Consider the following 25,425-nt stretch of genomic DNA (forward strand, 5'->3'; position numbering starts at 1 on the left):
TTTAGCAGGAAGAGAGGGAAACAAAAAAAATGCTAGAACCTAAGAACTGCAGAAATGTGTGCTGTCATGCTTCTCTCTTGTTTTTACTGTTTTTGTGTTTCCTACATTTCTCTTTATGTGACACAAAAGAGAAAGGTATTAGCTAATAGGCAATAAAGAGTGCGAATTGTTTGAAGAGTTCTTATTCTCCCGGTTACAAATAATCCCACCCAGTATAAATTGTGAGCGTTTTTTAAAAAGAGCGGTAGGATGTCAAATCGGCCGACTGGGAGCAGGAGAGGCACCACAGGACACTTTAATTTCCACTGTTCTGAATATATGTTTTTGATGTCTTCCATTACAAAATACATGTTTTAATTCCACAGAGCGATATACAGTGACGTGCTATAGAAGAATGCTGTGTGAAGAGGCATCTCATGCAGTTTGGCACACTTAAGACCAACTATATGTGTTTTTCATTTCCTCGAACTTGTATGTTCATGTAACAAACTCTTGAGAAAAACATGCAAAGACATGCACTACAAAATAACATTTTTGAAAAATTATTTTTTACATCTTTGACGTCCTATCCCAAACGCTCGAGGGAGGAGGGGGGGGGGCTATCAAGTTCTTGCCCCGGTTCGGAAATATAGTAGATCCGGGGCCGGCATAAACGAGGGATGACGATTTAGTGTGAGGTCACCAGCCGTTCGCGCGCGGCGGGGGAAAACGTCAAGTCGGCAGTGGCATATGAACGTCTTCAGTACGTTCCGCAGTCTGGGTTTAGTGCTCTTTCTGCTACCATCTTAGTGCACCTTGCGATCACACATTTTTCTAATCTTGCGTTTACAAAGTTTTGTGTGTGTGTGTGTGTGTGTGTGTGTGTGTGTGTGTGTGAGAGAGAGAGAGAGAGAGAGAGAGAGAGAGAGAGAGAGAGATTGTAAACTTTATATTCTTCGTAGAAATGTCCCTGAAGATAAAGCCGCTAGAAGACGACCACAAGAGAAAGACCTTAGAAATGTAAGGTAAAAGCGTTGAAAAATGTGAACGTGGTGTGAGTGTTGCTGATTTAGCACACACTTACAATGGGTCTACATCAAATATTTGCACTATCCTCAAGAACAAGGACAGGATGAAGGAGATAGATTCTTCAAAGGGAGTGACAAGAGTATCTTAACAATGGTTTCGTATACTTTACGATGTCGAAAGATTGCTCCTTATATGGATAAATGAAAAGCAATTGGAAGGCAACACTATTAACGAGAACATAGTTTGTGAGATGGCGTGAATGATTCCCGCTGCTTTCGTTAAGAAGACGCCAGGTTCATAAGCACCCGAAGATGTGTTTAAGGGAAGCCGTGGGTGGTTCGAGAAGTTTGGAAAGAACCGGCATCCACAGGTTGTGAGGCACTTCGAAGCAGCCGGCTCCGACACAAAGCCAGCAGAGAAACTTCAGCAGCAGCTTCAGTGTGTTGTGGAGGTCCAACATCAAGGCTTTGGTGATTCGTGATGGTTTTTGGGATTGAATCAATGAAGTGTCCGGTCCTTCGGTGAAAAAATATTTGCTTGAGATGAACCTGTCACTCCATGTTGTGCTTGTTATGGACAACGCTCCAGCCCATTCTCCAGGTCTACAAGACCACCTCCTTGAAGAATTTCAATTCATCAGAATCAAATTTATGCCTCGCAACACCACTCCGTTACTCCAGCCTGTGAAACAGCAGATTATTTCTAACTTCAATAAGGTCTACACCAAACCACTCTTCGACCATTGCTTTGGGTTGACTGAAGCTTCCAATCTCCCTCCGAGGGTTTCGGAAATATCATTACAGCATCATTGCCTGCGTCGAGATGATCAAAAAGGCATGGGAAGGGGTCACCAAGAGAATTCTCATTTCTGCTCGAGCTAGAGTGCGTTTTTGAATGTGACTCTAAGGCTTTTGAGTCAGTACCTATGGAACCTGTGGTCAACGAGATTGTCTTTGGCCAATAGCATGAGACTAGAAATAGCTAACAGTGATATCGATTAGCAGCTTCTGGAAGATAAACAGCCTAGAAATGACCACCGAAAAGCTTATGGAGTTGCAGTATGTTTCACAGCGGGAAGTTGGGGAGAGTAGTTCTTCAGAGGAGGAGGTGGCTGTAACAGCAAAACAGTAATCTTCTGGCGCAGTAAGAGAAATGTGGAACGCGCAGGAATCGGTTGCACCGTACGTTAAAAATCATCAGACCAATAAAGCAGTGGCTACGCGCGATACAAATTTGAAGATACTGCTGTGTCGCATTTTCGCCTAGTTTTGAAATGTCGACAGAAACAAATGACTACAGATAGCTTCCTAATAAAAAAGAATTAGTTATGTATTGTTAATAATGAAGTACATAATACTGTATTTTCAATTTTCTTTGAATAAATGGCATGAATATGATAAAATTTTCAGTGCTTTTTATGCTGGAACCCATTGTCGTATTTTACATTAATTTATGTGGATTAAATTGTTTCGCTAACGAATATTTCGCACTAAGAGTAAGATTCTGGAACGAATTCTGCTCGCTGTGCGATGTTCCACTGTATTCTCGTAGCACAGCAGCAATCAGCCTCCTGCGTCTTGCTGTTGCGTCGTATTGCAAAACTTAACTAGTATCCTTTGTAAGTAATCTTAAACTCTAAGAATTTCATAACTGTAATGTTTCGAGAAATGAATGTTACTATTAACTTTCCATCGTCCTGACATACTTTTCCAGAGGAAGTGACCATAGTACAATGACCATTTTTACGTTGGAAGACCGATCATGTGTCACACGGTGCACTTTCTACTGCGTACGTAAAGAGAGTGCCTATACGTTGTTCAGACACAGTAGAGGCTATAGCATTTGACGCATAAGTTTGATGTTACGACTAGTGCTACCACCAAACTCGTTTGTTAATGCACAGATGCATACTGACAGTTTTTAACTGTAATAGGATTTTTATGTCATTGAAATGCTTCCTGGCACTCTTATCTGGGACACTCATTCTCCCTACCTTGTGGGAAAAATGGTATTTTTACCATGACATTGTGATTTGTTGAGACGACCTTGGACGTGCAACTCATTTGCATTTGACTCTAGGAACCAATGTTCTAACTCTCCACGTTCCACTGCTGTGCAGTTTCACCACTGAAAAAATCCTTACATAGGAAACTTTTTAGGATTTTGGCAGTGTAGCGAATAAGAATATGCTAACAACCAAACCCTCAGACGTCAGACACTCAGATCGGTACCAAACGTTGTATGTCGTTAGAGTATCAAGCAAAAGACCAATTTAGTTCGTGCTATGTGCTATCGTCCAGTAGGACATGCATAAACGGTAACCAAAAGTAACACCAGAACTACGGAGCACAGGAAAATCGTATCTGTCAGTAATTGTTTCGTGAATCTCTCGTAGGTGGATTGGTAGATCATGCGGGGTTCGTATCAAAGGTCCTGCGTTCAAACCCAATTGATGATTTTTTTTTACCTATTTACGCGTGAAAATGTTATATGGGAGAACACTTTCCTGAGATGCAAAAGGAGTTCGCGGAGGTTTTAGCAATGTCCCTTAGGCGGTCTACTTTTGCTTCGTTAGTTGAACGTTATGTACTTATTATTGATCCGATTATTACTATTATTTCCGTACGTATGATGCAATATATATATATATATATATATATATATATATATATATATATATATATATATTTTCTGTGAAACTACAAATGTGCTCTGTAGATGCACTACTTTCAAAGAAACGGAGAGAGCAGTCTGACAAGTGTTAAAAAAATCGTCATTGGGGTTTGAACCCGGGACCCTTTGTCTCGTGATCCAACACTTTACTAACTTACCCACAGTAGCTGTACGTATTAACTACTCACTGTTACGCTTTCCTATACTTCGTAAATGTGTTGTTACTTTAATTAACGTTTACGGCAGTTTAGCTGGTAGACAGCAAATAGGACGAACTAAATCGGAGTTTTGGTTGATACTCTATCGACATACGACGTTTGGTACCGATCTGAGTGTTTGATATCTGAAGGTTTGGGTGCAAGCAATCTATGATTCTAATTGCAGTAGGAATCACACTAGGTGTTACACTAATAACGGAAGAGGGTTTCAAGCGTGATGCATGTGAAACTACGTACATAAAAAAGCAAATCCCAGTAAGTCCAACTATGTAATGCTATCCCCTCATTTAAATTTCACTGTCGTTGCGATCAGATATACAGTGTTGGTCATTTGATAGAGCAGTCCCAAATTAGTCTAGTTCATATTCATTTAATTGAAATCTGTGTATTAACGTGGACTTAAAATGGGAAAAATAGCCAGTGCTCCAACATATCAAAGTGCAAGACACGAATAATCTAATTAGGTCAGCTAAGAACCAAATTATATCTCCGGAGGCTCATGAGTCTTCACGAGTACATGTGAGACGAGCATAGGGCTCCAAACTATTGTAGAACCTACTTCGTTTCCTTTGCTGCATTGTATCATCTCTTAACTATCCTTTCTTTTCTTGCTTTTTTTTTCTTCAAGTTGGCAGCCTTTGATATTGACCCAGTTATTCCCTAGATTCTTCCTTCCAGTCTTGGAATATTCATTCATTCATCACTCACTCATTCATTCACCACATTTGACTTAATTAATTTGCGGTCTCCTTCTGGGTTTGGCCTTCATTTTCCAAATTTTTCTATAGTGTTGACAGACTGAGGAAGAACACCTTAAATAACGCATACTGCATGCAGTGTTAATGATACCTGTGTAGGCTCTTCGTGATGACTGGGTGTTGTGTGATGTCCTTAGGTTAGTTAGGTTTAAGTAGTTCTAAGTTCTAGGGGACTTATGACCATAGATGTTGAGTCCCATAGTGCTCAGAGCCATTTGAACCATTTTTTGTGTAGGCTCTTATTTCCGCTTCAGAGTCAACACAATGGCCAATCCGACATCGTGGGGTTGTTCTATACCCTTTTGGTCTAATCCCCCTGACAACATGAGCTCACACTGCTGAGGCCTGAGCAGCTAGTTCCCTCCACATGACAAGAGAGAGATACCAGCCTTCCCAGGGCATCATCCCAGAAACGACGATCATGCCAAATGATCTTTGCTGCAGCTCGGTGGTGCGTATGGGAAGAGTCCTTGATTGGAGTAGGTGGCATCAGGGAGAATGTTTCACGCGTGAAATGTATTAAATTACACCATACCAATGGCCGTTCTGATGCAGCCATCTGCCGACACCCCCCCTCCCCCCCCAGGGGTTCGCCACTCTTTGGCGGGTTAGTGCTTGACTACCACAGCCTTCCGTGCTGTATGTCTATCCTCTTGCTATTCTTTTTTCCCGTCCCTTGGGGAACATGTCTCCTCGTCCTCATAGGAATCAGTGGGCTAATGACCTCTGTCGTGCCACTGGTCACCCCTTCACTGCATGTCGATGACTTTTATAATTGGCACAGCTCCAATTCAGCAGACTTGGTTGAATGTCAGATCCAAGACACCATCTAACGGGCTTCAGCATGTTCTCTCTTCCATGGTTTGCAGTTCTCTACTGCAGAAATGCAGGTCATACATTTCTGTCGTCGTACTATCGTCCATCATCATCCAGAACTCTACTTGGATACCCAATGCTTGGAAGTTGTTGCACAATCCCGATTTTTGGGATTTATCTTTGACTAGTACTGGCTTGACTGCCCCATGTTCATCAGCTAAAGACAATTTAAATGCGTAAGCTTAATGTTCCCAATTTCCTTGTCCACAACTCTTAGGGTGCGGATCGTGCTACTCTTCTCAGTCTTCGCTGGGCCATGTTTTCATCCTGACTGGATTATGGTTGCCAGGTTATGTCTCGTTGGCGCCTTCAGCTTTGAAATTGTTAGATCCAATTCATCATCATGGAGTTTTCATCTGGCTACTAGCGCCTTCTGGACTAATCCCGTAGACAGTCTCCTTACCAAAGCAGGTTCTTATGTCTTCTTTTCTGATGGTACCAATTCTTCATCTACGAAATTACCATTCGACAATTCCCCGATCATCCGACGTATCCCATTATTTCTGCATACGAGGGGGTCTACCTATGATACCTTCCCTTGGCAGGGATTACCTGTTAAAATGAGCCTCACAACCCTCTAGAAAGATCTCCATCTCACTTCCCTGGAATGTGCTCTCCGTATTTCCTCAAGCACCCTTCCTTGGTTGGTGTCCAAGCCACGAATTAGGACCGATTTATTTTAAAATTCTAAAGTCCCAGTCCCAGCAGTTTAGGATGCTGCTATCTTTTACCTGTCTTTTACTTTGGCGGCTCTAAAACCGTGTGTTAGACGAGATATCCTTTACATTCACTGTCAGTGAGGAAAGCCATTTGTTGGCAGGAACATGTATTGCTTTTATAACGGAACTGATAGCCATTAACAGAGCCCTACACTTTATTAAACAGGTCTCCCATGACCGATTTTTAATACGTAGTGAGTCAATGAGCAGTCTCTAGGCCGTTGACCGATGTTACTCGTATCACCCTGTCGTCTATGATATTGATGACCTTCTTGCTGAACTTAGTCATACTGACTGCTTAATTGTCCTTCTCTGGATCCCAAGTCATGAGGGTATGCCAGTGAATGAACTGGCGGACCGTTTGGTTTGAAAAGCGATTACTTCACCCTCCGCCGCCATTTGCTTTGCCAATTCCAGGTGCGGATTTGCATGTGCTTATAAGACTGACCCTCATTCGGAGAGGGAACAACATTTGGTTGACTACCGTCCACTCTAATAAACTCTGCACTATCTAGGATACTGCTGCTGCATGGTACTCGTCCTTCCGTTCCTTCTGAAAAGAATCCGCCGTCCTATGCCACCTCCGCGTTGGTCATATTTTATTTTACATAACCTCTCCCCCCCCCCCCCCCCCCCCACACACACACACCCACACCCACCCAACCCACAACCCACCCCGCGTGTTAGTTGTGTAACCTTACAACCTTACGGTCAGTAGCTAATTTCCTCGTGGAATGCCGCCTTGTCATGGCCCTCCATGCAGTGCATAGCTTCCGAATCGTTTGCCTCAAGTACTGACAGGCGATTCACGGGCGACGGAGCGGGTTTTCTGTTTTCTCCGTGAAAGTGGTTTTTACTATCGGATGTAAGATTTTAAGCTACCTTCGGTGCAGGGCAGTGTCATCGGGCCGTCTCCCAGTGCATGCTGGCTCAGGGGGAGTCCGTCCCCTATCTTCTTTACCAGTTCTCGCTTTCATCCATCTCTTGTTCTGTTTTATTTGCTTTGCGGCGTACTCTGTCTCCTTTTCAACCGCACCCATTTTCTTTTTTTAGAGGTAGCACTCTGTTAAATAGAGGATGCTTTTTTATGTTACTTTATTTAGCTCGTCCTTAAAATACGCAGAGCAGTATGTACTGGGTATCCCTCCTAAAAGTCGACGGGCTCATTTTCTGTGATGTTTCGGCCAACACGACATCGTATTTTAAGCAGAAAGAGGCGCACGTGCAAGATATCAGCCACAGCAATCTATACTGCGCGAAAATTTAGGTCATTAATCTGATATTACTCAAACTGAGAGTACATGTTTGTCACTCGCTCCGGTCCAACGCGTCCGCTTAATACACTAGCGCGGAAGTACAGTGGAGTGGGTAAGAGGTACGTATTTATAACGTCGGCGAACCAACAAGCGGTAGTGCGGCACCTCTCGGAGCTGTACGGAGTGACTACTAAATTGCAACGTTTAAACGTCAAAGAACGAGAACTCCTGAAGGTACTCACTGGTTAGCATTATTGTTTGTAGCTATTCAACTACGTTTTACGCAAGGCAAACGAAAATTGTAGGGTTTACTTGATGCCATTTTTTGTACTCAATTTCACTGCGAAAATGCGAGTAATAGACAACTTCACAAGGGAGGACTAGGGCAGAATAGCGGAGTAGCTTTCGCTGCTTCATCACTAGAGCAGGACGATGACGATAATGGGGATGTCCTTTCACGACAGTCACATTCGTCGAGCAGCGTCGTTGGTACAACGGGACAGCGATGTCAGAACGAGGAAGTAATTGATGACGAAGCCTGCTTTGAAGATTTAATACCGTTGGATACGACTTAGTCCGTGTCCGTGACAAAGAAGCATACGAAACTAGCTGTCACCTTTTGGAAACGTGAAAAAAGGGTTGTCTGTCTATCAGGACCGTCAATTGGAACTTTAGATTATTACAACAAAGAACAGATTTGTACCTACCTTGAAAACGAAGTTGCTCGTCGACAAAAGCTTTCTAAGGTCATCATAATCTGTCTAATAAATTTAAAACTCATTCTGGAAAAAGACGACAATCCACGATATTAATTTGCAGCAGTGGGGCGTTCAAGCCGCCATGGAGTCGGGACTAAAAAGTTTAGAGCATCTGCTGGGTCGGTGTGTGCTTACAAGAATATTAAAACTACTAACAAGGGAACCTCCCCATCGCACCCCCCTCAGATTTAGTTATAAGGTGGCACAGTGGATAGGCCTTGAAAAACTGTACACAGATTAATCGAGAAAACAGGAAGAAATAGTGTGGAACTATGAAAAAAATAAGCAAAATATACAAACTGAGTAGTCCAAGTGCAACATATGCAATATATATGTGAATATTGACTGAGGAACGCCGTGGTCCCGTGGGTAGCGTGAGCAGCTGCAGAGCGATAGGTCCTTGGTTCAAGTCTCTCCGGCAGCGAAAATTTTAATTTTTTATTTTCAGACAATTATCAAAGTTCAAGCACTTACACAAAATCAACTTCGCTCTCCGAAATTCCAGGACATGTTCAGATTTGCTTGGACATATGCAGGATTTGACGGTCTACACGCGAAAAAATTGAAAACGTTAAAAACATATGTTTTGACAGAGCACAAGGAAAACTGTGCGACTGCGAAACTGTTGCATTCATTTGTTGCAGTTTATGTGACAAACTCCTATGTTTTCATCACTTTTTGGGAGTGATTATCACATCCACAAGAAAACCTAAATCGGGCAAGGTAGAAGAATCTTTTTACCCATTCGCCAAGTGTACAAGTTAGGTGGGTCGACAACATTTTCCTGGTTAATGAACGAACGGACAGATCACAACTTCGCGAAAATAAAGAATAAAATTATTTCACCCGAGGGCAGACTTGAACCAAGAACCTCTCACTCCGCAGCTGCTCACGCTAACCACGGGCCCACGGCGCTCCTGAGTTCGCCATATCCTTGATGTGGCTTATCTTGCACATGGACTACTCAGTTTGTATATTTTGCTGATTTTTTTCATAGTTCCACACAACTTCTTCCAGTTTTCTCGATTGATCTGTGTTCAGTTTTTCAAGGCCTATCCACTGTGCCAGCTTATAACTAAATCTGAGGGGGGTGCGATGGGAAGGTTCCCTTGTAAGAAGCTGGGTAATGAGACAGCCATGTTCAATGGATGTGAAGACTTTGTCGCTAACACCAGAGCTAACACCAGAGCTATCATGGAAAGGTCGTTAGAAAATGTACAAAATGGATCGCAGCGCTTCTCATTTAGAAATCACGTCCGGTCGGTCTCTTGCAAAAACAAGGGACGAAAGACGCAGACACATTAGTGCAGCCCATCAACAGCACGACGCCCAGCTATATATTAATGGCAACGGTATCTGCAGATGGACTCTTGCTGTCACTTCTGTATGTAGTTTTAATAGAGCCGATCACGACGTTTGCGCTGCTTGTCAAACATAGTTGGTTTCGTGCCTACAGTATTTTAGCAGTAGCCACGTCTTCTGGAAATGTCAACAAGGAACATTTACGGATATCAGGTTTGGAAAGTTGTAGAGGACTTCAGCAGAACAGTTGTTATCGAGGATTCATTATCGGGCCACAAAAGCTTGTAAATGCTTAACGAGAACGGAGAAATACACATTGCATTTTCTGTATTGACGAGTACCACCAGGTGGAACAAGATACTGTTAGTTGCTCTATGTATTTGGCTTTCACATTGTCTGAGGTTTTGTCGGCAGGTTTATCAACTCGACAAGACCTGTAAGCATCAGTGTGAACTCCAGTCAGCGTAACAACATTCTTCAAACGCAGTCTGTTCTCTACAGGCAATTATGTACACCAGTATTTCGGCCAGTCTTGGAGTATGGTATCGAAGCGGCTACACAAGTGATCGGCCAGGTCACTTTGAACATCCAGTGAAATACTGTTTCGTCATTGATTTGTTCATTGTACCAAAATGCGCGGTTTATGACATGTAGCTGGTGTCAGATCACTTTGTTTTGAACATTTTTGCGTAGGTTGGAACTTAAATAGTGGCGACACTGCTGTGGAGACACTATGCAACGGGATCTACTATTGTCACTGATAGTACACGTTGTTGACATACCAACATTACCTCCGAGCAAATGAACTCTCCCATCCCACGTCACCGGCGTGCGCACAATGGAGGGAAACACAGGCACTCGTGAGCGAACTGTCTAACGTAACGGTGTCACTATATTTTAGAAACAGGAACAACGGAGTTGGATTAAGATTGAATGTGCCAGAGGTCGTACAGCATGAGAGTGACATCACCTGCGACCAGCTTTGCGAAAGAAGCGGCGACACTTTCTGCGCAACCCACCCATCATTTCGCTCGACAATGCGCGGACGCATACAGCGCAAGCTGTGGCTGCTCTGTTCGGTCGATGGGACTAGGAAGTACTGTACCATCCACCATACTCCCCGGACTTAAATCCTTGTGATTTTGATTTGATTCCGAAGATGAAGGAACCACTTCGTGGCGTTCGCTTCACAACTGTTCCAGAGATTCGACTGGCAGTAGACCGCTCTATTCGCACCATCAACAGAACAGACTCTGCTAACGGTGTAGTACGCCTTCCACATCGCTGGCAACGGGTTCTAGACAATGCTGGCAACTATTTTGAAGGGCAGTTAACAGGTGAAAACATGTAACTCTTTTGTATCGGTTGTGAATTAATAGTTGCCACAATTTAAGTTTCAACACTCGTATGTTGCGACTCGCCGATGCAGCGTAAGGAATGAAACTAATGAGTGTGTAATTAAAGAAGCAGCTTAGCACTGTTTATTTATTAATTTCACTGTTGTGCTTTATTTTCTTTGGATTGTAAAGATGAGACTGTTAACGCGAAGTACATTTGCTGAATAACAGAGGGCATTGGTTGTCACTCCGCTGTACAGCACTTCGCGTTCGGGCATTAAGCGGGCACAGTGAGGAGGAGCGAGTGACAAACAAGCTGTACTTTCAGAAGGTCATAACTGCGTACAGTTGGAGTAATGGCTCGAATTTTCTGGAGGTCTCTGTCGCTGGGGCTGATATCTTGCACGTCTGCTTTTTTCTCCTTAAAGTACAAGGTCGAGTTCTTGATGTTTCCTTGTTAGCGTTTAACTGTCCCTGTTAATAAATGGTTCAAATGGCTCTGAGCACTATGGGACCCAACTGCTGTGGTCATTAGTCCCCTAGAACTTAGAACTACTTAAACCTAACTAACCTAAGGACATCACACACATCCATGCCCGAGGCAGGATTCGAACCTGCGACCGTAGCAGTCGCACGGTTCCGGACTGCGCGCCTAGAACCGCGAGACCACCGCGGCCGGCTGTCCCTGTTAATACATATCGATAAAAACGAATGTCGCAGTAATTCGGTACAGGTCTATCGAATGGGCACTCCGCTTTAAAAGTCATTTTGTTTTGAAGAACAAATCGACGCTTTCCATCGGCACTGAGCGGCTGGTGAAAGGCCAATATTCGTTTGGGCTGACTCAAAGCTACTCATTGCAAAAATGAAATTGCTAATGGCTGTCGAAATACTGGAGAAAATGGACATGAGGACTTTTGGAAGGTTGGGAGATAAACCTCATGTACTCTATATTTTCATTATCTGTTCATGTTGTGTGCGTACACTGAAACACACAGTTTCATTTGTTGTAGTTGTTATTGTTCTCTTGGATTTGGAGCATTCAAAATGTATGTTGCTACCGCCTGCAAACACGTTTAAAATCCACGCTACTCCCAGAATACGAAAGCATGCGGAGGCATTTGTCGGCCAAGGTCCATTCGCAGATTCGAGGCGTTAGACTAAAAAAGTTTGGCAGGGAGAAGGGGGGCGTGGCAAATGCTAAAATTGACATCGTGTAGGTTCACCAAAAAGCTACAATACGGGCGAATAAGCGATACTTGCTGTTATGCAATCGAATTGCTGGGATCGTGACTCCACATTAAATACAATCTTCCCTTACGATCGCGAACATAAGGTGAATACTTTCAAGTACTCCTCGGAGAAGGAAACATGTACGTGTGGCGACCCAAGTCGTGTGCGTTCCGCTACCTGCTATTCATAGGTGGCACTTCAAGCAGTGACACGCGCACTCTGGACTACAGATCACGGGTGAGTTCTAGTTCAGTCTGTAAGGAGACGGAGACGGCAGACGTGCTTAGAATTGACGAAGAGCCTGAACCAGTTATTATCCCGCTACCATCCTCTCTGTGGTAGACATTTTCCGCGGAGACAACAGCTTTGCAAGAAGAATAGCGTTCACTTCCGAAGGACGTCATACACACCATTTTAACAAGCAGCCATATTACTGTACAGTTGCTCGGGGAATCATCTTCGACATTGATAATACCTCTTACAGACTGCTGGCACCGTATCGTTTAAAGGAGGGGTAGAACATAAATTCTTTGTCTGGAACAGTTTATCTGTTCACCCTGCGTACATTATTTATGCCGCGTCACTGTTGCACATGTAGCTAAGTTTCATTGTACTCATCATACAACTTGTTGAGTGGTTGTATTTCTCATTTCTCCTTAGTATGCGCTAACATAGTTCCTTTTGCGTCACTCGCAATACAGTTCCAGGTGAATATCTGGCTAGTACCCAAGTCGCGCCTCAGTAAAAAAACTTTCCCACACTTTCAGATTAATAACACTACACGGAGATGGTTCAAATGGCTCTGAGCACTATGGGACTTAACATCTGAGGTCATCAGTCCCCTAGACTTAGAACCCGTATACCTAACTAATCTAAGGACATCACACACATCCATGCCCGAGGCAGGATTCGAACCTGCGACCGTAGCATTCGCGCTGTTCCGGACTGAAGCGCCTAGAACCGCTCGGCCACAGAGGCCGGCGTAGAAAGTTGGGATACACATTCTGTCCGGGCGGGTAACGGGGTGGCGACAGGAAGTGCATCCGGCCACCCTTTAAATTTAACCGTGCCAAATCAATCAATAACCCTGCCGTCCCTGTGCAGAAACCGGACAGAGTCACAAGAAAGAGGAGAGTGAAAGCGAGCCAGACCCTATGTTTCGCGGGTTATGTTGGACGCGTATTTTGCGTGACCATTAAATCAACTAAGTAAAGCCCCATAGTGCCATTAATTCGTTGACATCAGCTACGCCCCGGAAATAGCACTGTAATAAAATAGTCAACATGTGGTACTGTCAGCTGCAATGTTATCAATTCTGAAATCTAAAGCCACACGTTTTAACTTTTGCTGATGTACAGAGGGCGTAAATGAAATTTTATCCTAACAAATGCAGTATAGCAGTAAGTTTGAACTAATACAATGGTCAAAAAGAAAACAAAACCAAACTCATAACTCTTGTTTTCCCAAGTTTCATAGTTTACTGCAAATGCTAGACATTCTTGCTTCCACCATCAGTATAAAGTTGACGTAGTAGAAGAAATAAGTGTCGTGACCACAAAAATTCTTGCGTCCAACTCTTCTTAGGTGTTGACGTGTGTCATGTCCAGTGTCGCAAATATGGCGATCTGGGGTTACTCCCGGCGACCACTACGTCCAAACCACAAGCAGCGAACACTTCATTAAAAATATCGCCATGCTCCCAGAGACGAATGCGGCGGAGCTCAATCCTATCGAATCGTCGTCCTTATCCTGTTGAATCCTTGCCCTCCGGCGTATGAGGAGATGAGCTTCTTCTAACATTATGGGCAATTCCACTTCCAATATTTGTCACTAACTGTGTCCATTTAACCGGTGTAGTAGAATGAAGGTTCCAATCATCAAGGACTGTTTCCACTTGCTGAACATGTACATGAATGTAATTGGGATTTTCATACGAATTTGTGGGTGGTAAATACTGCTTTCCTGGTAGAAGTAGCCTAAATCGTAATAGTTTGAAATGAGGGAAATTCGCATTGTTAGTCACTGGCACTGCCATAACGCCCAGGTACAAAAATTTGCTCGCCTTGAATAATAAGCTTTTATTTTCTGTACGTACTAACGTTAACGATTTTCTTTTGCGGCAACCCATACAAGCCGATGAGTGGCAACTAGTTCGTGAACGGTTACTATGATACTAGTTAAGGCGTTACTGATCTTCGCTGTCCTGTATCGGCGTTTTTGGGTGCAAAACGTGCCAGTGCATCTCAAGCGATGGCCCAAGCCCTTTAGGTGTTCGTTTCTCGCAGCCTACTGTTCGAACAGTGTTCAGCAAGCCACTTCACGCACCAACATCACTACATCCCGCTGCACGAGTAAGCAACCAGTTAGCTGTTTGTGTATCTTGTGGTGACCGCGGCGCTGTAAGACACACGGCAACAAGTGCTGTGGAGCGCAGTCACCACAGCACAACTCAGCAGCAGCTCTGGCGGACAAAACTGTAGTGCTAGAAACACCCAAAAGCGTTCCAGAAAAATTCCCGCACGTCCTTCGCTGTCGTTTTATGGTGCATTTCCGACATAAAGTTGTTTGGAAAATTTTGCTTTATTCGGCGTCTCGTACTCTGCCCTAATGTTAGTTTCATTTTGTATTTGTCCTCTGTATATGTTGTACATAAGTTGCTTGTTGTACACCCACAAATAGTTAAGATCCTCGCCCAACTAGTTAAGTTTTTACTGTTTAATCTCGCTGTAAATTCAACCTGCATTTGGTTGCACATTCACGTCAGAAGTACTTTTTCCCCCCTCCATAACATGACATATGATATCAGACCATGTTTGCTGCTGTGGTAAACTTAAAACTTTCATTTTTGCCACCAAATTCACACCTGTGAAGATTATTTCTGTTCCAACTTGCGCTAAGATGGTATCGCTATATCTACCGTTGAATTTGTTTTCTGTTAGCTAAGCATGTGACATAATCATAACTTAATAAGCAAATGCAGTTGGGTGAGTAGTTGGCGGACTGTTTTCCAGCATATGTAAATACATTAGGTGTAGCGTTATATTTCTAAAACATGAAATTCTGTGGAAGCAGGAACAATATTTTATCGTAAAATAATTTTTATGCCAGGTACAGAAACAATTTCAGAGTGATAATACATGCTCCTACTGTGCAGCACATTGATGTAGTTATTTATTTATTTATTTATTTACTTACTTCGTCATTCGCTCATTCATCCGTAGACAATCTCTCTTGTTGCATACGTAGTCTTAAACACGATATATGCTATACAGTCCGCCTCCGTAACGTAGCGGTAGCATTACCGCCTACTACGCAGGGGCCCCGGGTTCGATTCCCGGCAGAGGATTGGATGTTGTGTGTCCATCATCATTGACTCGCAAGTCGCCGATGTGTCGTCACCTAAAAAGGACTTTCAATACGGCGGCCAAACTCCCCCCGAATGGGGCCTCCCGGCCAACAATGCCATACGATCATTTCCATTTTATGCTATACACTGCGCCGGCCGGAGTGGCCGAGCGGTTCTAGGCGCTACAGTCTGGAACCGCGCGACCGCTACGGTCGCAGGTTCGAATCCTGCCTCGGGCATGGATGTGTGTGATGTCCTTAGGTTAGTTAGGTTTAAGTAGTCCTAAGTCTAGGGGACTGATGACCTCAACAGTTAAGTCCCATAGTGCTCAGAGCCATTTGAACCATTTTTTTTCTATACGCTGCCGAAAAAAGTACACCCTTCTAGAGGTTTCCAGTTCACTCGAGATTTATTTTTTTGTTGCAACAATGCGTATGGACTAAGTAATGACGTTTACAGATCAATAGCAGAAGCGGTTCCGAGGTATCAGCTATCTACCCATGCTGAAACACACATATTAATATGTACTGTAGCCTTCACGGGCGGCGTGCAGGCGCTGACTGTGGCATTAAGTCGATCTTACAGATGGCGAATACTGTCCTGGAATACGTTATGCCACGCCTGTTCACGTAGTTTTGTGAGAATTGTTGACTGAGAGTCACTTCTCATCCCGTAATTTACCACAGGTGCTCGATTGGAGACAATTACGGAGATCGTGCTGGCCAGGGAAGTTGTTGCACCTCTTGCGGAGCATTTTGGGTTCCGCGAGCAGTTTGTGCGGGCGAGCATTATCCTGGTGGAAGAACACGTTACCTTCCTGTTGCAAGAACGGTAAAAGAACGGCTCTAACAATATTCTGCACGTACCGAGTGCTAGTTAGCGTCCCGTCCAGAAACACTATGGTCGTAGCTTACCGCGCCCCAGGTCTGGTGCTGGGTCAGTGTGTCGTGGACGAATGCACTTTACGAGAAAGCGTTCACCAGGTCTACGTAGTACGCGCAAACGACCATCACTTGCGTGCAGACACTGTGCTTTCATCACCGAAGACCGTGGCGCGCCATTCTATCTTCCAAGTGATGCTCTGGCGGCGCCAGTCGAGCCGTGCACGTCGATACTGTGACCTAAGTGGAAGACGGGCTTCAGATGAGCATGCCCGTAGTCTTACTGCTAATAACCGGTTTGCAACAGTTTGTGTTGAGACATTTGGGCTCACAAACCCTCTTATCTGTACTGTGGTAGCTGTAAGATCCGCCGCCACTGTTGCCGTTACAATACAATCCTGGCGGGCGTCTGCGCTGCGTGGACGTCCAGAACCTGATCCACGGTTGTGAAAATATTCACGTGACCACTGATAACAGCATCGTTGCACAACTGTCGCAGGACGTCCAACTCGTGTGGAAATTCTCTGAATGGACCATCCCGCCATCCGGGAGGCCACAATTTGACCCCTTTCAAAGTCGCTCACTTGGCGGTAGGAAATACGAGTGCGTCTCCGTGGCATGCGTGCCTGCTTGCTTCACCACATTTGAGCCTTCTGGCTGTGATCATTCTCTAGTAAAACACAGACATAGATGGCGCTCTGGTTGCTATGCCACTATGATGTATGTTGGTGGGTGACGTGGAAACCATTAACAGTACCGGGTGATCAAAAAGTCAATATAAATTTGAAAACTTCATAAACCACGGAATAATGTAGATAGAGAGGTAAAAATTGACACACATGCTTGGAATGACATGGGGTTTTATTAGAACCAAAAAATTCACAAAATGTCCGATAAATGCGCGTCGTTTGGTGGTGATCGTGTGCTCATCCGCCACTTTCGTCATGCTTGGCCTCCCAGGTTCCCAGACCTCAGTCCGTGCGATTATTGGCGTTGGGGTTACCTGAAGTCGCAAGTGTATCGTGATCGACCGACATCTCTAAGGATGCTGAAAGACAACATCCGACGCCAGTGCTGTTAACAACATTATTCCTCGACTACAGCTATTATTGAGGAATGATGGTGGCAATATTGAGCATTTCCTGTAAAGAACATCATCTTTGTTTTGTCTTACTTTGTTATGCTAATTATTGCTATTCTGATCAGATAAAGCGCCGTCTGTCGGAAATTTTTTGAACTTTTGTATTTTTTTGGTTCTAATAAAACCCCATGTCATTCCAAGCATGTGTGTCAATTTGTACCTCTCTATCTACATTATTCCGTGATTTATTCAGTTTTCAAATTTATACTGACTTTTTGATCACCCGCTACATCTACTATCCCCCAAGTGTCGTACGCCGTCATCGGATCAACATCGACGTCGTCTTTCCAGGAGTGCTATTTTCTTCCAGAACTGTATTTATATGTACAATATTATGAAAACATATACTTGAGAAGTATACATAAAAAATCCAAGATTTCACCAACATACCCTAAGTAAGATAGAACTACAGTTAAAACACACGTAGATGTCCACACCAATCCCCTCAGTGGTTAGCCATATTACACAAAATTGGAAAAAATAATGTAGCATAATGACTGAATCACAATCGACCACATTGTATTTTTACCACTCAGAAATTTTCATTTTACTATCTGGTGTGTTGCAGACCATAACCGGCGCGATGAGCACGCTGACGCCGCCCATCCAGCTCGAGAATCCCTCCAACCAGCACCGGGTCGACTACATCCAGGACGTCGCCTCGCAGCATGACTTCGACTACCCGCCGGTGTGTACAATTCCCTTTATACCAGCAGAGAGAGAGAGAGAGAGAGAGAGAGAGAGAGAGAGAGAGAGCTGCGTGCAACATTAACAAAAGTAAATCGAGGCCCTTCGAATGTAGTAGAGTTAAATCAGGCGATGCTGAGAGAATTAGATGGAAAAATGGGACACCTAAAGTAGTGGAGCAGTTTTGCTATTTGGGCAACAGAATAAATGACGATGGTCAAAGTAGAGACGATATAAAATGCAGTCTAGCAAAGACAACAAACGTGACCGAAAAATTAGTTAATGTATAATACAAATTTAAGTATTAGGAAGTCTTTTTTGGAAGTATTTGCCTAGTGGATAGCCTTGTAAAGAAGTGAAACATCGCAGAACTTATTTGAGATGAAGGGGTTTGTACAAGAGTAGCGTGGGGAGCTGCATCAGTGGTCTTCGGACTGAAGGTGAATTCTGCTGTTACTACTACTACTGCCACGGCCATTGGTGTACTACCACTAATTATGCAGCACAAACAAAACTAAAAAGTTGACTTCACTAAAGGACTCGGTAATTCACAAATAAAAACAAGGGATCACGTCCAGTTCATAACAGGAAAAAATAATTACTGTGTAGCGACATTTGCAAATTTGTGTATGACGGACTCGAATCAAGGCTCCACACTGCGAGCAGCCGCCTTAGCCATTAGCCTTTCAGGCTTGAATCAGACTTTCGTGGCACTGGCGTGTTTATTCATTAGAAGGAAACACAGTATGAAATATACGTCTGGTCAAATGTGACTAGCTCAGCAATACTTGGGCTTAATATTACCACGAATCTACACGTAATACAGACCGTGAAAGCTTTCCTGCGAAATACTTTAAAAATAGTCCTGCAAAAGGAGTCCTCATTTCTTCTGTTTTGTTGAGGCAATGAAGCTACTCGCATTTCATAATTGCAGCTTGGCGTGGTAAGTGTTCCAACATCTTCAAATATTATGATGTTAGTTGCAGTCCGATAAAAATTACTTGACAGTTGGCACTACATGTCTTGTAGTTGGTTTCCTCCAATCAGAGCGCTCAACGTCACGCCCGAACGATTCGGCGTTCCCAACAGTCACAACAATTAGTTCACTTCCAATTCCTTGTCGGGCTTTCTTTCTTAATGTGGTTGGCTCTTGAATGCTGGGTCTGGCCCTTTCATTTCGTATTGCGTAACACATGATTACACACCGCTCGCGCACACACACACACACACACACACACACACACACACACACACACACACACACACGTGCGCGGTAACGAAATGTACGCGTTTCATACACAGCACTGCCCAAACACTACTATCATTCCTCTGAAGTCGCGGTTCAGCGTCATTTATACAGTTATAATCAATTACAGAGATTGGCTTGCATTAGATAACCTTCGCACGACTTTGCGTGAAGCCAAACTTAAAAAAGGCTGTCAATTAATCGTTGCGACGGAGACACCATAGTCGTAAATATAACAACTTCCCGAAGTGTAATGGCGCGGTGTAGTGGTTTGCGTACAAACTTAACGAGTGGAAGTGGGAGGTTCAAATGTCGTCAAATGCAGCAAAACTTTTATTTTTCTGGACCTAATCAGAAGACTTTGATTATTATTTTTATTCAGTTAATTGGTCTAAATGTAATTTTTTATTTCTAATACTTTGCTGCCTCATTTTCCTCATTGTATTGACTTTCTTAATTGCTCTCATTTTTCTTCCTATCATTCTTTTTTGTTTGGTATCTGCTTGTGTTCCCTATAATTTGCCAAACAGGACTGCTCATAGGTTTGTAACAGAATCGCGTGTAGCCCCAGTTATGAGGATACTTTCAGGTAACGAATGACAGCGAGAAATTACGATTTACGTTTACCGCTAAACCAGAAATTTTTCTGTGGAAGAGAGCTATACAAACAAACGTATTATGAATTTTTTTCTCTCTCGTTTGCTCATAGGCGCTAGCCTTAAACGCCATGCACAAAAGATCGTGATTTTAGTTCTGCCGCAGGGGCTTGTTGACCGCTGTTTTCTCAGATACATAGTACGTCACGAGATTATGATTAGGTTAGGACATGGGCCTAAATTCAAGCTACGAAACCCGTCGGCGGCCGCTTCTAACATTGCTCTGCGTTAAATACTAACGGCATTTGTGAACTGACCCGCCGTGTTTGTCTGTAGCGATGTGGCAACATTCCGGCAGCAAGTGTTAGACGTCAATTACCAAATAATTTAAATCGGACTATAGTTATTTGCGTGGATCATAACTGCGATCAGTGAATTGGAACGTATCTTGGAAATATGGCGACGAGTAAATAGTCAAAGATTTTTGTGGCTGAACACGCATTCCTTTTGTGTGCCACACTAAGGTGAAGGAGTAAGTTACTTTCACATCTAGTATTATATTCTCGAAAGTCACTGTTATTTTCGATCTGTGATTGATTGTTGACAACAGAGATCGTCGTTGTTGTATTCAGTCCGAAGACAGGTTTTATCCATCTCGTCACACTAGTCCATCCTTTAAGTCTTTTCATCACAGCATCCATTTAATGTGTTACGATAGTCAAACCATGCTGTCCCTCTACATTTTTGCCCCCCCCCCCCCCCCAATGGCTCAGGACTCAATATGTCTCCTATGAACTGATCTTCCTATTTTGATTCAGTGCCTCTTCTTAGTTACTCGATCTACCCATTTAAAAAACTACTATTCTCTTCCCGTCTTACTGTTTATCGCTCCCGTTTCACTTCCGTAGGAATCTACAGTCAAACAAATACCTTCAAGGAAGATTTTGCTTTCTTTGTTATTTGCAGTTCGCATTTTATTTCTTCACATTGTAAGTTATTTTACCCAAACAGCAAAGCTCAATTACTACTTTTAGTGCCTCATTTCGTAATCTAATTTGGTAAGCATTGCCCTAATTCGATTCGACTATTTCCTATTACTGTGGTTTTACTTTCGTCGATGTTTCTCTTATAACCTCATTTCAGGACATTCTCTGTGCTATGCAACTGACTTCGAAGTCCTTTGCTGTCTAAGACAGAAAAGTGTGTCTTTGGCAATCCTTGAAGTCCGTATTTATTCCCCTTTAATCTCCTCCTAAATTTCTCCACGATTCCCTTTAATGCTACTGAGAAAGGTGGCAGTGATGCCGAAATGGTTCCTTTGAAAAGGTCATGACAGATTTACTTCACCATCCTGTAGTAATCTGAGCTTGCTCTCTGTCTCTAATGACCTTGCTGTCGACGGTCCGTTAAAATTTAACCTTCCTTGTTCTTTTCCTGGTTGCTCAATGGACAGATAAAGTAACATTAGGGAGAGGCTACAACCCTGCCTTATTCCCTTGTGAATCGCTGCCTTCTTTTGAAGTCTATCAAATCATATAACTACAGTCTGGTTTCTGTATTAGTTGTGGATTTTCTTTCGCTCCCTGTGCTTTATTCGGGCTGCCTTCAGAATTTCAAACAGTATGTTCCAGTCAGCATTGTGAAACATTATAAGAGAGTAAATGTAAGGGGTGCCCGTTGTTAGGATTCCCAAAAATTTATTATCCTTATTTCATGCATCTGTGCAGTGAATACTTTTCTCTCACTGAAGAGGGCGCAGAATACGATGCCATAAGAAATTAGCGAGGGAAAATAGGAAAAATTAGTCAACTTTTTGACATTTTCCTTTCCAAAGCCTGCTAATAAAACATAGATGGCGCTGTGGTGCAAAAGTACAGGGCTTAGATATTTGAAAAGATTTGTAACACTAACCATGCAGTTCAGGTTTTTGCCAATATAAACACTCAAGTATTAAGAATTTTTTAAATTATTTATTAATCTTTGCTTATGCATTTTGTTTCATTCCAGTGAAATACTGTCTCAGATATATAGCTTCAGGCAACATATCGAAATCACTATCTGTTGTGTGCAGGAGTTTTACGAGCACACGGAGATCCTATGGAAGGACCGGGGAGTACAGGCGTGTTACGAGCGCTCCAACGAGTACCAGCTGATCGACTGCGCCAAGTAGTGAGTACCTCATTTCTGTGCTTTCTTTTATAGCAGTAAGGTGGAGCTCTGTACTGGCGTCACAATGTGCTGTGGAGACTAGAGATGAAACTTGAGTTCATGGAAGTAGCGTAATGCACGTGTAGTGAAGGTCTTGGTACAAAAGTAGGCTATTCAGGTAACTGAAATTACTGCAATTTTGCGGAGCTTATTTTGACAAGACCAATGGAGTAGTGTGGCAAGATGGTTGCAGACACTGGATCCTTATCTGTAACAATACTCAAGCTTAATTTCGACCAACCTGATTTGGACATGAGGTGGTTTCCCTCACTCACACCGTGATATGCGGAATTAATATTAAAATATAGTTATATTTTTTACCTTCGCTGTATTATGATCACATTTATTTCACACCATCTGCTGATTTTGATAATGTGCCATTTCCAAATGCTTACACACAACCTTGTAATTTTATCTCATGTGGGGAAGGGGGGGGGGGGTAGCCCGTGTATGTTTGTCATTGAAATGTGTAACTGCTGACATAACAACCTCGAATAAGAACATTCTACACTCGTCCACGATTTGAATACTACTATTGCAGTAGTGGCATTGGTATATAAACATAAAAACTCAAAATAATCACACAGAACAATACGCTCCATAAGTTCGGTGTACATTGGGTACACTCAGGCAGGGTGACAGTACGAAATTGAGGATATGAGTGAGTGCTTGGAAATGGCACATCGAGGAAATCAGTTGATCGTTTGATATAAATATGATCATAATACAGCCATTGTGTAAAAAAAGCAAACCATTTGTCTGGATTTGCACTTGCCCATAGAAGTGAATTGGCAACTGACAAAAAATTATGTACGAATTATCAGATGTTGCTCCTCTGATGTCCATCTACTCCCATGGTAAAAAGCTTGAATACATTTGACCCCAATGAACCAGTGATGATGGTGTAACTACCCTGACACTAAAAATGGCTACAGTGGGTAACGTTAACTGTGTTGAACGCTCTCGTGGCGCTTCCGGAATTCTTCCCTGTTTACCTCTGTAATATATCATTCCCAGCCACACTGCATAGTTTTGCTTTTGGCTGTTACAGGTGCAAGATTCTGTATACAGTGGGTTTGGGCATTGTCCGCCCTGAAGCTGATGTGTTGGTATTTTGCCAGCCCATCTGAAGTGGATTTTAGTCAGAGCCAAACAGGTACACTTGCGGTTTTGCGAAACCGAGGTGGTGGTTTGCACAATCAATAGCCCTCCTGTAAGTAGGAGCCATGTGCTTTCTGGAGAGGAGGTGGTGATTCGTGAGTTCAGAGGATAGTGATAGTGATCCACAAAATCAAGCCGCCAGTAAGAATTACAAAATACAATACCCCAGCAAGGAGGGGGATTGCTGAGAAGCTTTTCCGGTTTTATAGGAAAGTATGCACACATGTATGGCAGTAAGAGACTACTTCTATCAGGTCCTGAAGTGATAAGCTAGCTGTAAATGGTATATTGTGGAAGAGACGTACTTGGCTACTTGTAATTACACCAGTAAATAGTACTTATTTCCATGGATCTGAGATGTTGATTTTTGGACCTGTTACCCACTTTATCATTGTGGAGGTTATCAGCTTAATTTGAAAGGTAGTGATTATCAGCTAAATTCTAAGGGAACCAGTCAGAACAGTGTGTTAACGATTAATGTTGTGCATTTTCCACTCTACTGGTCTGGGCTAGTAGTCTCGCTGAGAAAATTAGATCACTACGGGGCATGTATCATTGGTACTGGAATAGTGACAGTTGTAACGCAGTCTTGCAGGTCAAAACGAGGCTGGTGGCTCCATGTTGAGACAGTTTTTTGAAGTCAGTAGTGTTGAAAATTAATTTGGATCCACGAACAAATTCTTCCTTGTTAATAAACAAAGCGGTCCATCCCATAATTTGCCTCAGATGCTGCCTTACCACATGCATGCAGACTCTGGTTTCGGATATGTGCGAGACCTCGTGCAATGTCAAGAAGCTCAGAGCATCAGACGAAGGAACCTTCCCTTTGTTCATACTGCCTGAGTAATGAGGTAGGTACCAGAATGAATTTTTCTCTCTGCAGCGGAGTGTGCACTGATACGGAGCTTCCTGGAAGCCAGACTAAGACTCAAACTCGGAACCTTTGCATTTCATGGGCAAGTGTTCTACCGGCTGAGCTACCCGAGCACGACTCACGGCCCACCCTTAGAGCTTTGGAAGAAAGGAGATGAGGTACTGGCGGAACTGAAGCTGTGAGGACAGGTCATGAGTCGTACTTGGGTAGCTCAGCTGGTAGAGCACCTGCCCGTGAAATGCGAAGGTCCTCAGAGTCTTTGGTCCAGCACACAGTTTTAATCTGCCAGGGTGGTTTCTTATGGGTGTTGTGACTTGCCAGCAGCTTGAATTTTAGAGCAGAGCCTCCTCTTCTGAAAGTTATTACCCACAAAAAGCCTTCTGGGCTCTTAACCACACTGTAATGCTGGGGTACGTGCGTCCTGAGTGTCCAGGCTGTCACTAATGGTCCGGAACAATGGTAGAGACAAATACAGGAGCTATTTCTGCACATTATTGATGAATACACAAATACAGGAGCTGTTTCTGCTAGATTTTGACAAATATTGCTTCACGCAGCAAATATCGTACATCTTTTCGTGCGAATTGTGTAATGTAAAGACTAATATACAACTGAGTTCACTACAGGATTTCACTGTTAGGAATAAATATTCTATAACAAAATAAAGTTTCACATTGTGTAGAATTTTACCTGTTGCCTCCACTTAGACTTGTCAAAATGTGGAAGGATTTTTGTTCCATCACAAAAAGAGTTCAGATCTCAGTCGATGTGTTGTCCGTAAGAGAATATTACAATTAACAACTATTGAAGATATGTAAATTATGAATTAAAAAATATTGGCCTCCTTGTTGATATCTCAGATAGCGTGTTGTACACTTTTAATGATTCTATCAACATTTTTGACTGGTTATTACAGTGGCAATTGTAAAAATGTTACTGAATGGATGTATTAGTTCTCCGATCAGTAGCACAGCATGTGTTCCCTTTCTTGACATGCACCTTTCAGGTTGCACACATTGCACTTCAGGTTGCACACATTGCGCTAGATTGGAATTTCCACTCTGTACTGATAAAACTGTGTCCGATAAGTAGTCTTGTCGAGAGATTTTGCTTTTATCCATTTTTAAAGTGAGCTGTTGTGTAGACA

The 25,425-nt window shown here is 43.1% G+C and overlaps 1 protein-coding gene across 1 annotated transcript in view; it reads left to right on the plus strand.

The window, feature by feature from the left end:
* The window catches only part of LOC124802691 (guanine nucleotide-binding protein G(s) subunit alpha), a 358,394-nt gene that overhangs the window by 195,154 nt on the left and 137,815 nt on the right, over positions 1-25,425 (plus strand). The window contains exons 4-5 of the mRNA XM_047263629.1: positions 18,075-18,194; positions 22,107-22,204. Of these exons, the coding sequence (XP_047119585.1) occupies positions 18,075-18,194; positions 22,107-22,204 (218 nt within the window). The remainder of the gene's footprint in view (positions 1-18,074; positions 18,195-22,106; positions 22,205-25,425) is intronic.

Source organism: Schistocerca piceifrons, chromosome 6, assembly GCF_021461385.2.
Source record: "Schistocerca piceifrons isolate TAMUIC-IGC-003096 chromosome 6, iqSchPice1.1, whole genome shotgun sequence".
NCBI classification, from domain to species: Eukaryota; Metazoa; Arthropoda; class Insecta; order Orthoptera; family Acrididae; genus Schistocerca; species Schistocerca piceifrons.